The 18,312-nt window shown below is 34.7% G+C and overlaps 1 protein-coding gene across 1 annotated transcript; it reads right to left on the reverse strand.

Annotated features, from left to right (window-relative positions):
- Window positions 1-1,355: 1,355 nt before the first annotated feature.
- LOC108983699 lies at window positions 1,356-14,702 on the reverse strand. Its single transcript, XM_018955427.2, has 11 exons — window positions 14,154-14,702; window positions 13,228-13,323; window positions 12,545-12,648; window positions 11,830-12,113; window positions 11,368-11,490; window positions 10,154-10,242; window positions 8,308-8,413; window positions 6,015-6,112; window positions 2,609-2,869; window positions 2,092-2,175; window positions 1,356-1,741 (listed from the first exon to the last, which is right to left on the reverse strand). The coding sequence occupies exons 1-11, from the start codon at window positions 14,241-14,243 to the stop codon at window positions 1,727-1,729; spliced, it is 1,350 nt and encodes a 449-aa protein (XP_018810972.1). The 5' UTR covers window positions 14,244-14,702; the 3' UTR covers window positions 1,356-1,726.
- Between the last annotated feature and the right edge of the window lie 3,610 nt (window positions 14,703-18,312).

The raw sequence follows: 18,312 nt of genomic DNA on the forward strand, positions 1-18,312 counted from the left end.
ACATCTAAATTCATTTTAACATCCAAACATATCTAAATTCATCTTAAGTGGGCCCCACAAAATTCACTCCACCATCTCAACTCACTACTATTCATAAAGAACTCAACTCATCTCAACATCCAAACGGGACCTTGTTAAAATTAGATCATTTGGCTTCAATTCATAATTTGTAGGGCTGTAAATGAACCAATCTGTTCGATAGCCCGCTCGGTACTCGCTCGGTTAAACTTGAATCGAACTCGACTCGTGAAAAAAAAAAAAAAAAAGTTCACTCATGAAAGCAGATACCCGCTCGAATTGTAAATGACACATACCCGACAAAACTCGACTCGACTCGACAAAACTCGACTCGACTCGACAAAACTCGACTCGACTCGACTAAGGCTCGCGCGTTTATGCTTGAATCAACTCGTTAGCTCGACTCGATTAAAACTTAGACATATATTGATAAATATATACTTACACCTATGCATATATACACATATATATGTAGTAACTAATAATATAAGCAAACCAATTTTATAATTAAATATATAATATGTAATCTAATTACTTATGTCTATATAGTGAATATATTTCATAAGTATATTTTATAATTTGTATAATAATTAGTCGATAAAACTTAATAATTTAATATACTAGTATATGAGAACAATATATGAAATAGATATATGATATCATATTAAGTGTATGTACTAATAATATATGTAAGCATATAATATATTGTTATTTTGGATAAATATCAACTAGTTAGATATTAATTATTTATAAATTTTATAATTCAATAGAGATTCTACTTGTTAGTTGTATAAATTTAATATTTTATTTTTTATTTTTTTTATTTATTAATTATTAAATCTTATTCAAAAAATAAAAAAATCCACAATTTGAGCTCGAGCTCGAGCTGGGCTCGACTCGAACTCATTTGTGGGTCGAGCTCGAGCTCGAGTTAAGTGTTTAACTTATCGAGTCGAGCTCGAACAAAGAATAAAAAAAAATCTCGAGCTCGAATATTTTGAGTCGAGCCTAGCTCGGCAAGCCAAAAACTAACTCGGCTCGGCTCGATTACAGTCCTAATAATTTGTGAAGGTTCCATTTTTCCAATAAATTAGCAGCTTAAAAATAATATTATATACAATCATGGATTACGCAAATATCACGCACTTCTTTTGAAAAAAAAAATGAGATTTACTATTAAAAAATTAATTTTTTATATAGATTCTATATTTATACTCCTTTCAAAAAGAGTGTGAGTGTTACTCACTCTATAACTCCAAATATCATTTATCTTCTCAAAATATTGCAACTACTCATGTTTAAAAGGATAGACTGCACCATATTTTCCCAGAAGAACAAAAAATAAAAGAGTAGATGGTTTCATTGATATGAATCTCATGAATGGTGCATAAGCTTTCTTTTGTATTTTTGCAACCTGTTGCAAACAACAGGCGCTTACAAAGTAGATTCGTATAACTTTAAACAATTGTTTTGGATGTATAAATAATGAAAGATCATTTTTTTTATAAGTAATAATGAAAGACCATTTTAAGTTACAACAATCACTTTCAGTGGAAGATCTGCTGCTCAAGCCATCGTACAATTCTGTGAAGCCGAGAAATATACACGTCAAAGTACGCGATTGTCTCTTGCCAAATCAAATCATCAGGATGAAGGGAACACCCTTTTATTTCTGGATCAACCGAAAAATCATGTCCTTTCTCTACGGTTATGTCTTCTTGGCCTGCAGCATCAATAAATGAACAGTGACTTCAGGGTATAACTAACAGAAGTTTATTGTATAATGAAGCAACACACAGAGACACGGGTTATACATTGGGATTTTCCCATGCATAGATTCTTTTAAATTTACCATTGGAGGAAAAAATGAACCAAATAAAGACATAATGCAAGCATGATATTCTGCAACTTGTAATGTTTCAATAGCCTCTTGGGCTTTTCATGAAAGGTCCGATAGTTAGTGTGCCTACTAATAAGAGAACCCAACAGAGAAAAAAGTTGGTTGACCATATTTCCCCGTTTCTTCTCCAGGAAAGATTTTAAATTCAACCTCAAGATTTATAAGAATGTTACCTTTCTTAAATATTTCTTGTGGAGTTTCATTGCCCCAGTGCAAGCTTTTTTGGCATCCAGATTTCCTGTTATGTCGTTCAATATCTGGAAAGGTTTAAGATAAGACATGAGAAGACAAAATGCTTTGAAAAATAGGCAAGCCATAGAGCAACATATAATTACAAAGTGCCTGCATGTTCCTAATAGACCTTGATAATTAAATGAATGAAAAATGATTCGTCAGCAGCCAACTACTGTTTCCTCAAGATTACCCATTAGTAAGAGAATCCGTACACAGCAACTGATGGTACTTAAAAAATTTAAGACGGAAGTTTCTTTAAAACCTTCCAAGCAAATAATCTAACTTAAGGTCGGTGGGAAAATTTTACTGCTGCTATGCCAATCCTGCCTACCCCTTCACCAGCAGGATTAACACAAAGGCCATCTTTACTATTTTCTCAATTGTGTTCTCCACTTATTTGGTATATTCCCAATCTAAAAATAATCAGCATATTGGAGCCTTTTGAATGAGGCTAACCTTGACAACATCATCAAGGCCCCGAGCTTCTTGCAGTAGCTTTGACTTCTTATCTTTCAACACACTAGCAACAAGGAAAACAGAGATGGGGAGAGGGCCTTCTGAATTCCTAGCTCCGTTTTTCATATTTTCCCTTTCATACTTTCCACAGTGACGTATTGACTTTGCTTTTCCTTTAGATCCCTCTGCTTTTTCGCTAGCTGACTTAGGTTCTTCATACATAAAATACAAGCCAGGGTCGTATTCCAGAGCCCACATCATCTGTTACAAATTCAAACAACCAAACAAATAACCATTAAAAATGTACCAGATATAATCCAATGTGTGATTACGACACATACTGACTCTATAATCCGTACACGTGATTCTCAAGAGTCATAATGGACACATGCATTGTGACAACAAAGAAAAATGAACACATTAACAGAAGGAAAACTTGAAACAATAAAAGGACACAAAAGCATCTTCTCGTGCATGCTTAGGGCCAATGAATAAATGCAGTATAAAATACTCCCGAGTTTAGAAGATTTCATTGATCAATTCCTTTCACATCTTTCACATCTTTTGGCTTCCAAACTTGAGGAATTACCGAACAGACAAACAACTGACTGGGCACACCTGGCCCCTGGGATCAAGAAATACATAAGTTTTTGGGTGCCCTGGTGTGTGCCTGTCCATAGGACCTCGCCTAGGATACAAACTAAAAAAATATAAATATATGAATCAAGCAAAAACAATCATATTCTACCACCACATTAGTGGCCTAATGATGATCGTCTCGTAAATTATCTGCACAGATCCTATAAAACCTCATGGGTTGGGATTGAATTGAGAGAAGGGGTTTTGAGCACGGAAGATTGTAACAGCCTGGATTTAGTATATGAAGCTCAGTAAATGTGATCCCACATCCCTAATGTCTTATCAGGGATATTCATTCAGTTTTGTAACAAAATTGCAATCTCTTAAAAAGAAAGTCTTCTTCAGGCTATTCCTAAGGTGGTACGCTTAAGTCCCACACTCCTAACTCGATACTCGCAGTGATACTATTTTTAACGACTTAAGGAAAACCCAAGTCACATTACAACTGGTGTTTCTTGGAATGATTATGAAGTACGTAAACTTCTTCCAACCAGACAATGTGGGAATTCACCGCCCTTCCTATACTCGATCCAGGAATGGGATGTTACAATACGTGTTAGGTTTCTCCTTTGATGTGTAAACTTTGGCCACAATACCAGAATAGTAATTGAGCAAATTATTATTGTGATATATTGACAAGCAAATGGATGCTACAAAGAAATCACTTCATAAATAATCCCCTGTTAGGAAAATTTCACATGGCATCATGCCCATACATTGGATGCAATGTCTTGGCTTTATTAATCATGAACCAGTCACATTCAGATGAAGGATAAGTCTTTGATGGAATATGCATTTAATATTTCCAATAACATTTGTTTTCAAATAAAAGTCATCACAACCCAGAGTTAGTATTCTCAACATTTGATTTGATAAGTCAAAAAGCATCAACAAAAGTCATCACAACCCAGAGTTAGTATTCTCAACATTTGGGTTTGGTGAGAGGTGGAGGTCATGGATCAGATGGTGTATTTCTACGACGATACGCTTATCATGTGTGAGGCTGATCACGCTCAGTTGAGGGCGGTGAAGGCTTTGCTGCTGTGTTTTGAAGCAGTATCTGGCTTGAAGGTGAATTATGATAAATCCGAGTTGGTACCGATTGGAGAAGTTCAAGATATAAGGGCTTTGACGGGCATTATGGGGTGTAAAATTGCGTCTTTACCTATGACTTACCTGGGATTGCCGTTGGGTATAGCTCCGAAATCTCGTTTGATATGGGATACAGTGATTGAAAAAGTAGAGAGGAGATTAGCAGGGTGGAAGAGAATGTATTTGTCGAAAGGGGGTCGGACTACTTTAATCAAAAGTATACTTTCCAACCTTCCTACTTACTTTTTATCCTTATTCCCTGTACCGGCAAGTGTGGCGGGTAGACTTGAGAAGTTACAGAAAGACTTTCTGTGGGGGGGCTTGGGAGATGAGTTTAGATTCCACTTAGTTAAGTGGGAGATGGTATGTCGGCCTATCTCCAATGGCGGTTTGGGTGTCAGAAAGTTGAGAGTTTTTAATCTGGCTTTACTAGGCAAATGGTTGTGGAGATATACCAAGGAACCAGAGGCCTTATGGAAGACTGTGATTGCAAGCAAATATGGTGATCTAGGGGAGGGGTGGTGTTCCAGAGAAGTTAGAGGAACAACGGGTAAGGGGTTATGGAAATACATTAGAAGAGGATGGGAGGTTTTCCAGCATTACACTAGATTGCACTTGGGGACAGGTGCCAAGATCAGATTTTGGAAGGATGCATGGTGTAGTACCAGTGTTTTACTCGATCTGTTTCCGTCTCTTTTCTTGATTGCAAGTAACAAAGAGGCCACAGTGGCGGAGGTTATGGAAGTCTCAGTCTCAGGTAGAAACATTCACTGGAACATTAATTTCAACCGGGCGGCACAGGATTGGGAGATGGAAAGTTTTGCAGAATTCTATAGCCTCTTATATTCTGTTAGACCGAATATCCAGCAGGAAGATGAGTTGTGGTGGCATCCTGCAGGGAAAGGGGTATTCTCAGCTCGCTCTTTTTATAAGGTTCTCACACAAGAACCAGAGAAAGCTTTGGCGTCATAAGGCTCCTCCCAAAGCCTCTTTCTTTGTGTGGACAGCGTCTTGGGAAAGATCCTCACTACGGATAATCTAAGAAAGAGGAGGATAATTATTGTAGATTGGTGTTGTATGTGTAAAAGTGGGGATGAGTCGGTAAATCATTTACTTTTACACTGTGAGATAGCTAAGGCTATTTGGGACGCGGTGTTTATAAGGATGGATATGGCGTGGGTGATGCCGGAAACAGTTTTGGATGTATTGGCTTGCTGGAATTCTATCCGTGGGGCGAGACAGATTAAAGCAGTATGGAAGATGATCCCTATCTGTATTATGTGGTGTCTATGGCAGGAACGAAATGAGAGGACTTTTGAAGACAAAGAGAGATCTGTGGAGGAGCTTATATTGTTATTTTTTAGAACTCTTTGTACTTGGGCCATAGCTGTAGACTTAAATGGCATGGACTTTCACAAATTCCTAGTTTCCAATATGCCTACATAAACAGGGCATTTTCTTTGTATCGTGTTACTTTGGTGATTTAATAAAGTCTTATTTTTACTTATCAAAAAAAAAAATTTCTTTTATATGAGTCACAAAACAACAAAAAAAAGAGGAAGAAGAACCTGAGTTTTGAGAATTTTGGAAGTTAAATTTGGTTTTCAAGAACTTCAGTCAACAATTAAATCTATGTATCATCAATAAATTCAACAAAAAAAGAAAAAAGATTTACCTCCCAAAGGTACAACGAGTCACCAAAAGAGAATTCTCTACGGAACAAAACCATGAGCATCCGAAAAGCAAATAGATAATCACCTCCACCTAGTGTCTCTGTGCTCCAAGATCAAAAGACAGGCTCTACTGTTACTTTCTTTTCTTCAGAATTAAATCAAGGGATGTGCAAGAATATAGGAATGCATAATAAATTATCAGACAGAAAATAACTCCAACTATCAATATAGTTGTATACGGCAACTATTAATAACAAATCATAAATCGTTAAATGGGGGAATGTAAACTTGTTATTCTCTGTGTTGGTATATGAGTTCAATAAAACAGCTTCCAACATTTTGAATTTATTAGGTATCAATCGTATTAGCAATACTGTTAATTACACATATACCACTTTTTTTCCATATCTAAGAAAACTAGAATTAACAGTTTTCATAAAATCTTTGCCACCAGCCATATAGGCCTCCTGGCAATTTGAAACATTTGAGATGCCTCCCAAGAATAATTCAACAAAAAAAAAAAAAAAATCATTTGTAGTTTTCCCCTACTACTCTTCTTTTTGTTTTCTTAATTGAATTAGTATTTCAATAACTATGTACGCAAAGCCCGCCATTTTCTAAGAATTTCTCTTTAATGTTGCATTTGGGCTTGATGGGTCATGCAAAAGAAGGTGGCAGATGTGGTCTTTAGTTGTCAAGGGCTGTTTGGCCATCACAAAAATAGCATCATTTGGGAGGCTTGTCCTCCTTTCCTCATGCAGGCATCTCAGAGAGAAAGGAACTGTACTTTTGATGGCTTTAGAAACCCAACTACAGAAAAATCTGTTTTCTGAGAAAATTGGCATGAGTGGTCCACAGTCATGTGAGAGCTTTGTATTCACTCTTCAATCTGAAGATCTTATAAAATTAATTGTTTAGGGTCAACTTCCCAATTTTCTTATCAAACTCTCATGATAATTTCACCACTGCCCCTCAAGCCAATAGAGATCTGGAGCTGAGATTCTAGCATTTGCCTCATTTTTTTTTTATAACACTCATGCATTCAGCTACCCTTGCATATGTTCGGTAGCAATACCCAGCTCAAATGCAAGGCCATCAAGGGAGTTGGAGTACTAATGAAGTTATAGGAGCATATGGAGTGGGGTTGTGGAAACATATCAGAAGAGGATGGGGGGTTTTTACTCGACACACTCGACTCCAATTGGGGGAGGGCTCCAGGATTAAATAAATTCTGGAAAGATATTTAGTGTGGGGATAGTTCACTATAAGTTGCCTTTCCTTCGCTTTTCCAAATTGCTAAAGATGTTACAGTGGTGGATGTCATAGGGTTATCGGGTGGACAGATACACTGGGACATTAGTTTTAGTAGAGCAGCTCAAGATTGGGAGATGAACAATTTTGTTGATCTTTACAGCATCTTGTACTCCGTTAAACCGAGCAATCAACAAGTAGATGGGTTGTGGTGGTCACCCGCCGGGAAAGGAACTTTTTCAGTTCGCTCTTTTTATAAGATTCTCACCCAAGAGCCTAACTCTCATTTTCCTTGGAGACATAAGGCACCATCCAAAGCTGCATTTTTCGTGCGGACAGCATCGTTGGGTAAGATCCTCACAACTGATAATTTGAGGAAAATGAGGGTCATCATAGCGGACTGGTGTTGCATGTGTAGGGGAGGGGTAGAGTCGGTGGACCATCTACTATTACATTGTGATACAGCAAGGGCTTTGTGAATAAGGTGATCGGTCGAGTAGAGTTGGCTTGGGTTATGCCGGAGACTGTAGTAGCAGTGTTGGCCAGCTGGACAACTATAGGACGCTTGCAGCAGGTGAAAGCGGTTTGGAAGATGATCCCTATATGCATGCATCATGTGGTAGGAGCATAATGCGATGACGTTTAAAGACAGAGAGAGATCACTAGAGGAACTTAAAGCTTTATTTTACAGTACTCTATGTACCTAGGCCATTGTTGTTGATTTCAATGGCATGACCTACATGATTTTCTTATTTCTTTGGCGCCTTCTTAATTAGGGCACTCAGTGTTCTTTTATTTGTATTTGGATATGCTTATTCTTTGATCAATAAAGTTTTGTTTACCTATCAAAAAAAAAAAGCAACACCCAACTCAATGGTTGAGAATTCTTGCACCATGCTCTTATTGACAATAATTTTTCTCTTTATTGATAAAAATAAAATAAAATTTATCATAAACAAGGCTGAGATACAAAACAATTAACAGTAATATAATTGGTAATATTGACAGGACACAGAATGAGAAGACACAATATTAAGCAAATACCTAAGTGCTGATGAAGTTTTGGATCTAGTACTTGTGTAATTGCAGCCAAATTACTAAGTTGTGCCTCCACCCCAACAGAGCTATCAGTGCATCTGAAATTTCCTCGCTATATATTTTTAAATAAGAATGCATAAAATAAGAAACTTGAATTAAATTTAAAATAAAAAAACTTAGTTAAAAAATGGCAGCCCTGAAAGAATCATATGTAACTGATTACATAGAATGGTACAAAGCATGTTTACTTTTGAGCTGAAGGGAAAATCTATATCATGGAGGTCCCTGGTTCGAATCCCCCTCTAAAGTCATAAAAAGGTTAAAACTTTGTGACTCTTTACAAAATTATGGCTATGTTCTACTTATCACTTATCAAAAAATTGGTGGAAAGATTGATTAAGAATGCACGAGATAGAAGCAGCCAAGCAAGCACATACATCAACTTGGCAAACTTTTGACTTCTCTAATTTCTTGGCAAACTTTGACTTTTCTAATTTCTAACATCATTATAAGCTATTGTAGTAGTTTGATGCTATGTTATGTTAAATTAAAGATTTACAGGCAAAAGTATCCTCTTGCATATGGGCATTGACAAGCCAAGGTGGAATTTGTGTTAAATTTCCAGAAATAGTTAAGAGCGTGGAGCGAAAACAAACATTTCCAGATATAAAAGAAAACCCTTGTCATAATAGCACCTAACCTATCAAAGAAAAAAAGTAATAGCACTCTATCTAGGGGTGGCAATTCGTGTTCGCGGGCCATGTCTATGTAGTGTCAAGTCAATGGCCATTAAACTATATGGGTAAACCTTAAGTTAAACACGACCCCTTAAGTTAAACGGCTCAAACCCTTAAACCATAACACAACCCATTTAAATAATATGTCATGTCATGCCACCTGTTTTGACCTGTATAATAAGTAACTAGAAATAGGTCAACATGATCGACTCATTTCAACCCGTTTGGCGTTTCATGTAAATGTGTTGAACGAACCCACATAACACACTTGACCTGATTAACATAATTTCACATAAAAGTTAAAACCTCTATTATAAAAAAATTAAAATTATAAATTTAAAAAAAAAACAATAAGACTGCTTACTAACAAAAATATCAATATTTTTCAGATTTTTTAACCTATAATAAAATCAATATTACAAACTCAACAATAACAAATGAGTATAGGTCCAGAATTACAATCTTAACAATAAAAACATAAGCATATTATGAAATATCAATATTACAACCCAACAATAATAAAATTGTAATTTTGAAATAAAATTTATACGGGTTATTGCAAGTTGATTTTGGGTTAAGCGGGTTGACCCATTATTAATTGTGTTTACTAGTCAACCTGATTTGACCTGAACCCATTTATGTCAAACACAAACCCGTTAGTTTCGTGTCGTGTTCGTATTGGGTTTACGGATCATGTCACATATTGCCACCCCTAACTCTATTCTATATAAGCATCCTCAAAGCTCCCGACATACTCACTCACTATTGAGTCCTCACTTCTCTAGAGCTGCCGAGTATGAGGCTCTTTTGTAGCCCTTAATAGCGTAGGGAGAGCCGTAATTCGTGGGCAGCTCATACCAAAGTGAGAAACTTGTTACCCCCCGGGGGAGGACGAGGGCAGCGAAGGCTTTCAAGCCCTCTAAGGACAACTAATAATAAGGTCCATCCAAGTGGAATAAATTCAATATTATCCCTAGAAGCTATTTAAGTTAATTACATCATCAAAAACAAGTAGAAGACATCCAACAATACAAAATATAACTAAAAATAAAAAAGTAAACTAATTAAAAGTGAAATATCATGGCCTACAAAATATTTTATAGGAATAAAAGTACCAATCTGCGCATCAACCGTTCAAAGCACCAAAACGCATCTGCTTCATCTTCAAGAAGAATTATCATGGGGGAGCAAAGGTCACTCATTCCTGCTCAGCATTGTCATAAAGCTTAGATAGAATAATTGGCACTATGTTGCAAGCAGAACAAGCAAATTGTTGTCATCTCTTGCTATGAAAGGAAAATAGCGTAAATGAAAAGAATCTCAATAAAGTATAAATATTGAAAAGTATGCCAGAACCATCTGTTAAAAAACAATGTAACTAGACTATAATTTATTACTCTTCCTTGAACGATAAAAAAAAAATATATTATTATTCTTTGCCTAATAATTAGTGAAATAAACAAGGTCCTTCGATTCTTGAACCTTAGAAATACCACTAGTTCTACCATTAAAAAAAAACATACAACGATTAAGGGGCAATTAATTAGATACAATGATGAAAATTTAAGGAAAATCTGAGGAAGAATTGAATCTCTAGGCAATTTCTCTCTACATATTGACAGAGAAAGAAGGACCTAACTAGCTTCCTGGACCTAACTAGCTTCCTAGACCTAACAACAGATAATTTCATGTCATGAAATGCCAAGAGATCATGGAGAAACAAATAATTAAGACCCATAGTCCAATGGACCACAATTAGCAGATCATCCGCACAAATAATCAACATTATAACAATTTTTTGCAATTTTATTTCCTCATTCAAATGTTCTAAACAAACAAGGAACATTTATCAGAACATTGCAAAAAGATGGTCAATAAGCTAGCTTAGCTTTGAATCTCTTGGTGTCGTATAAGAAACCTAGGACCAAATCTTGTCTGCACCATAAGACAATAATAAGGGGTGGGAGAGCATTGTGAAGCTTTAGGCCCATTAGCCACCAATGAGCCCAAAAAGGAGGAAGGGATCACACAGTCAATCAAGCTAGATATCTATACACTGTACAATAACTAGAGGCCACTAGATGTGTATCCCCATCCTTCATGTTGAATGCTTACCACATAATTCAAGCATTCATGTATGATCTTTTTCTCCATGATAAATTCTGCAGGCTATAATTCCCTATCAATAATTAACAGCTGAGTGGCAAAAGCCATTGAAAGTAGACGTCGGTGGAAGTATAATGGATTGAGCAGATTTCTAATAGGCCAATGTTATTTATCATTTTAGCATGCCCTGAATAAGACATTAAATGTCCATTTGAACACCCACCTTGACAATAGCCAACATCTGTATCTATCCAGGCATAAACGGCAAGAATATCCCAGAGTTTTGATAAGTTTTCTTTCTTCTCGTAAAATACCAATGTCCGGTCAGTCCGAACCACATCAAGACCTGAAATTGATGTTAAGTAAATAAGAAAATGAATTTACTAAATAGATGACATTTCTTTGCATTCTGACAAGGGGTTTTCAGATATCAATCTCAAGCCCAAGATGGTTGCATCTAACTACCCTAGAGTAACATGACATGCAGCTTTATGTTCCACGAAGGTTCTATGGGCGCTGAACCCGATTTCTATGAGCAAGGTGCAAGTTAAAAATAAGTACTTCACAGTTTACATCCTAAATTAAGTGTGATAATACTAAGGGAAACAGAGCTTTACATAAAAATAAACGTGACTTTTGCCCTAACAGAAAAAAGTGGGCTTTCTATATAAAAGAAGCCACAAACCTATTTGATGTAGAGTGAGCATCCACTGGACTACTTTCTTATCCTTTACTGTTTCCATACCATTGGCTGTGTTTGTCCTTAAACTATCTCTGGTTTTAAAATCAGCTCCAGCATTTTCTTGAGTAGCTATGGCCGGTCCCCTTTCTGGGGCTGTTTCTAAAAGTACCAACGGATCTTGAATGGGCTGACCATCTTCAGTGATTACAGGTGCTGTGATAAACCTACCGCTTCCAACAACAGGAAACATTTGGCAACACTCTTTTTTCCACCGAGCATATTGTATCCTGAAGGAATTGATAGGATTTGTACTTCATTTTTTTTTTCTCCAGATAGAGCAGCAAAATTTGAAGTCTTAAAAGGATAAAATTATCATGGATAAAGAAATTACGAGATGATGATAATAATAAGCATACTGTACTGTTTTCAATTTGATTTGGTTGTTTGGGGAGAAGACAAGTTATCTTAAACATGAATTGGTGGTTATATTTTCACATGTATAGGAATAAGAGAACATATTGATCATTGAGCTCATTAAAAGACAAGGACAAGTAACTGGAGAAAAATAATAGTGAGGATAATCAATCATTTGATCTCTTCAAGTAACAACCAACCTAAATCTCTGCTTAACCCTTCACCATTTATTCCCTATGTGCTACTCATTACAACCTTGATGCATGAAATTTTTATATTTCATGAAAGAGGAGAAGTCTATTACCTCCGGCGTTGCCGTATCTGCTCTCGTTCATCAAATGTACACCCAGGATCATAACAACCAAGTAGAAACTCCCATACTTCTCCTCTAATTGATGGATGGATCCCCTAATTTGGCAAATAATAGAAGAATACCACTAAATATCAGCCCTTACAAGTTGAAGTTCGTATTCATAACATCTATCTCAAGTTAGTATTCAGAAGTCCAAAAGGAAGCATAATTGTCATGATGTGTAAAACTACTTGATAACTATACTAACTTCATTAGATAGTCTCTCTAGTTCTATGTTGAACTAGTAAGCCAGATTGCTGAATTCTTCATAGTCATGAGTGTGCAGCAGGATAGCAAAATATGATAGGAGAAGCAACATTAAGCTTTGAGGTGTTCATATTATCCAATGCAATGATCTTTGGATCAAATGGCATCTCCGACATAAGGAACTGCATTATAAGGAATTGGCTATTCTGTAAGGTTCTGTGAGTCGTGTTTACAAAATCAGTGATTTAATTCTTCAGGTCAACAGTGAAAACTAAATTATAAGAATGGAGATTTCCTGTAAATCTCAAACTATAGATATCAACAAAACAAGACCGACAGCCATGCTGATGTGCAATCTAATTTTCATGACATAACAATGAACTTAAACATACTTTTTGGCATGTTGTGAACAATGAAGAGGCACTTACCCCACGATGGATTCGACTTAGAGTCTTGCCTATATCCAGATACCCTTCTGGAGTAAATGCAGCATGCCATCTTCTTACACTTAAAGTTTTACCGGCCTGCATAAGCAGATTACAAGTAGAAGGTTTAGGATTACACATTGAAAGCACACAGACTCATTATGAATTGGTAATTTCATTCAATATGTATTACTCTGTGCGAATTCATAAATAGGGCTTCTTCTTACATACAGCACGTCTTTATGGTAGCAGGAAACGTCACTAAATTTTGGTGGGAAGCAAAGAAATAGAAAAGATGTATCCTTAGATCTCCATTGCAATCCATCACAAAGTACCAAGATTGATAGACTGGTAAATGCATGTGACAAGCTTTTTTTCGACTGCTCAGTTCTTACAAAGACTCTCATCCACACCATTCATAAGGAAAATATAATAAAAATATAAAATATTCTCCAAACTGGAAGCAAGAAAGTTGTTCGAATAACAGCATCAACTTCTGGCCAATAATAACGATAAGGCATTAGCCTCACAAGGAAATTTCTATTTGCGTGTCAAAAGGATGGGGTTAAATGAGAAATTTTCATAAAATATTAGTTTTTTAATGAGAATTAAATGAGCACGAGGTCACCAACCGAACGAACCTTAATTACATTATCATACACGCCTTCAAACATAGAACTATTTACAATCTTTGTTCTTGTTCACGAATCTCCAAATTACAGCATAATGCACGCACTCCAAATTATGATCGGAGTCAACATTGACGCATATTCTTGGTGAAAAAATCAATATCATTTACTTTTGAAAGCACATTTCACAATACATCGATTATTCAAAGAAAAATTATCCAAATCAAGATAATGGGTATCCAAAAAATTCAAAAGGGTGTCTAAAATACTAAAAATAAAAATCACAAAGAATCGCTGGACCTTGATCCTGAAGTGGGTTTTGGGAACATCGGTGCACTCGGGGCGGACCTGGTAGAAAGAATCAGCAGGAGCTCCGGGGCCCCTCCACATTTCCAGTAACACCACACAAAAAAAAAACCAGAAACTCAAAGAACTTTCTTTGCCTTCGAAACCAAGAAATAGCAACCACCACCAAAACCCAGAAGCTGAACCCTTCAAAAACCTAAGGAAAACCCAGAAAAGTTATATTTCTCCCAGGCTCATGGGCGGAAGGTTCAAGGGGACCCAATCAGGAGCTGGGCAAGACCAGCACGAAAAGACCAAATCAAAGCCAAAAATAATAAAAAGAGACGAAAGAACAAAAAAGTGGACAAAATCCGTTTCGGTTTTTATTTTTCAGTTTTTTCCCCTTTAAATTTGGAGTTGTGGGGGCAGTTGTGGTGGTTTGAGACATGGACACGGTCACGTTGTATTACTCTGTCAAAGTAGGAGGGTTTCATGAGGTGGTTTCCCACCTCACAGACATTAATGAGTGGGCCGTTTAATGCGTTATTTTAACGTTCCTCTAGTTTCGAACATTTCCGGGATGCTTACAAAATATGAAACGATAAATTTATAAACAATAGTGAAATTGTAAATATTAATAGAATAGTTTTAACTATCATATTTTATTAAATTTTGAAAAATCAGATAAAAAAAATTAAATAAATATTGTCGTGGACGTATTCCGCACTTCCAACCACTCCCAACATGCAATAAGAATAGTGGAAAAGGTTCAAAGATGTTGAGACACATCCACATCCGATATATTATAAATTTAAAATATTATTATAATATAATTTTTTATTTTAAGATTTAAAAATATTTAAATTGTTTGTATTTTATAAAAATTATAATAATTAGATAAAAGAGTTAAAAATTTGAAATTGTTAAGTATTTATACTTGAGTAATATTTGAAAAGAAAACTATTACAAATACAAAGAAATTACATAAAGTAAACTCACAAACTGACGTGGCTTCATAGAATCTGTTAGGTTTACTTTATAATAAAAATAATTTTACAATCTGACCTACCATATCAAGTTACATCAGTTTATTTGCTTATTTTTTTATACTCTTTTTGACTAAAGTATTTTCCTTAAAAATAAATTGAGATGAGATTAAACTTATTCCCAAATAATCTAACTATTTAGGAAAAAAAAATCGTTTTCATTTTTGTTTCTGTACCTTATGTTGTGTTTCTTTCACGTTTATTTTAATCTAATCAGTTAAATATTCCTTTTAACCAAAATATAATAATAAAGGGAAGTGATATGCAAAGAATTTTATAAAAATAAGTTTATAAATTTATGTCATATATTAAATATAATTTATAATAAAAATAATTTATAATATAATATATCGTGTCAAGTCTAGATTTATTTTATAATAAAAATCTTGTAGTCAAAACATTTTTCAAAAATATAAAAGAAAGACTTATCAAAAAATATAGTTGGTATTTTTTTTTATTTCTGGTTTATAATAGATAAAAAGGTTCTTAAATAATAAATATCAATTGAGAGTGATGCATTTAACTCGGATTTGATTGGATGGTGGAGGAAGAAAGCTAAACTCACGTGGGACCAATGATCGGGCATTCAACTTGACAAGTTCGATTTCGGAATGAATAAAATCTGTACATCAGCCTTCGCTGCAGTCGCAACACACCTGACGTGTGGACAGGCTGATGTGCTACAGTAAATTAATGTGATGAAAAAAATAATATATATACATATCAGCCTGAAGTCTCTATACACCCAACACTGAGTAAAAAATGAATAAAAAAAAAAGAAATATTAGACATCAATTTACTGTATTTTACACTCTCCACACATCTCGTATATATATTTTTTTTTTCAACTCAGCACATTAGGTGTGCTGGGGCCTCTACCAACCGTAGAGTGTGAAAAAGATTTTTTCAAACAAAATAAAAATAAAAATAAATATTCATGAGGTGTGCTGTACTTTCCGATTAATACACAACACATTTCAAAAAAGAAAAAACGCCGTGTGCTATAACTAATTTACTACAGTAGACTGCTCTATAGCTCTACTAGAACAAGAGGAGGGAGGCCATCGGCAGCCGGCATTGGCATTGAGGAAATAAAAGGATGAGATCGTCGTACTGGTCTACTGTCAATAGAGTTTTAGGACAAGTTGAAAATGAGATGAAAATGATATAATAATTTTATAAATAGTAATAATATAGTTTGTGAATAGTAATAAAATAATTTAAGTTAATATTTTATGAAATTTTGATAAATAAGAAAAAAAATGAATAAAAAAATGATAAATTTAAAATATTGTTAAAATATAATTTTTTATATTAATTTTATTTGGAGATTTGAAAAAGTTTGCATTATTTTTTATTTTTTGTTTGAAAGTTTGAAAAATTGTAATGATTAGTTTGAAAATATTTGTATTTGAGTGATATTTAGAAAAGAAATGTGATAGGATAAGATGAAATGAGATAAGAATTTTATGATGGAAACTTTTTCCAATCAAGCCTTTAGATTGTATTTGGAAATATAGAAAAAAGTTAAATATAATCGCCCTATGCAACCGTGGTGCAATCGTGGCCCATCTCTCTCCATATATGCCCCCTCTCCCCTTCTCCTCCAACCTCTCTCTCTTTCCCTCAGCATCTAGATCAATGTGAACTCGACTATCTCATTTTTTTTTCTTGAGAGAGAGAATCAACGATTTATTGAGATCTTGATAACTCTTTTTGCAAATTTGTACAAGAACATCAAACTGGACTGGACAAACTCACACCACACAAAGAAGGAAAAAGAAAAATATAACTATGGACAGGAATAAAGTGTATCAATAACACAAACCAAACACTTCAAAAGAAATCAATAGCTTTCAAACAAGTTTCCCTTATATACCACTTGAGTTTAGAATCACATTGATGATAAAGTTGGTCGATTTCTCAATCCACTTATTAGCCCACCACTCTTCTGTATAACTTTTCTGCTCCTCAACGGAGACACCAATCTGGTTGCCAATCTTGAAAGAGAGAAAGACCGCAATTTGGAAGCAGTTGACATCTTTGGTGATATCTGGCTCAAGCTTTTATGCCTTGAGGGAAAAAGAGACACCATTGTCGGGTTCGATCTTGACTTGAAACTAAGAAGAAGACAATGGAGAGGACTTGATTAAGAACTGAAATTGGGTTTGAGAGATTTGTAGATTACGAACCCGCGGGAGAGATCTGCGAAGTGGGTTTTCAAATTCTTCTTCAATCTTCTTCTTGTTTTTTTTTTTTAATTTTTCATTAATATTGACATGACACCTGCGTCAGACGATTGCACGCCGACTCCCATTCGTGACTGTACGTAGCAGAGCTGGGAAATATAACTAATTTCACATTATTATTCACTCACAATTTATTATTAATAATAAACTATTCAGTAATATTTCACTATTATTTATAAACGATTTTATTACTATTCACAGATAATCTGATATATTTTTAATATCTAGATAAAATTTACATTTTAGATGGATATAAGTAGAGCTGCAAACGAACCGAGTGAGTCGAATTCAAACAAGAGTATTCGAGCACTATTAACATGTTTGCTCATTCGAACTCGAATATCCTTATTCAAACTAGGTTCATTAACCATTAATATTGTTCGAATTCAACTCGAGTTCGACTAAAAATAAACAAACGACTTGAACTCAATTTTTTATTTTGAATATCTTTTGATTAATAAAATATTTTTAAATTAAAAAAAAAAACTCAAACCATTTAACTATTCAACCAAATAATTTTGATTCAAAATTCTTATGGTATAACTTTTTTATAAAAATAACTTAGAGTTATAAATTAAAAGAATAATACACAAAATAAATGTAATAAACTAAACTATTTAATACATATATATAATATAATAAATCAATAATTGTAGTTGTATGATATATTATTATACAAATTATCCTATACACATTTTGGGAACATAACATATATATATATAACACATACATATATAAAACATATTACGAGCTTTAAAATAAGTTCAAACGAGTCAAGTTGAGCTTATACAAGTTTTGTTTACAAGTCTAAATTGAGTCGAGCCAAGTTAATACGAATTTTATTCGTTTAATATTCAAACCTATATTAGTATTTACAAA

The sequence above is a fragment of the Juglans regia genome, chromosome 2, assembly GCF_001411555.2.
Source record: "Juglans regia cultivar Chandler chromosome 2, Walnut 2.0, whole genome shotgun sequence".
In the NCBI taxonomy this organism is placed as follows: Eukaryota; Viridiplantae; Streptophyta; class Magnoliopsida; order Fagales; family Juglandaceae; genus Juglans; species Juglans regia.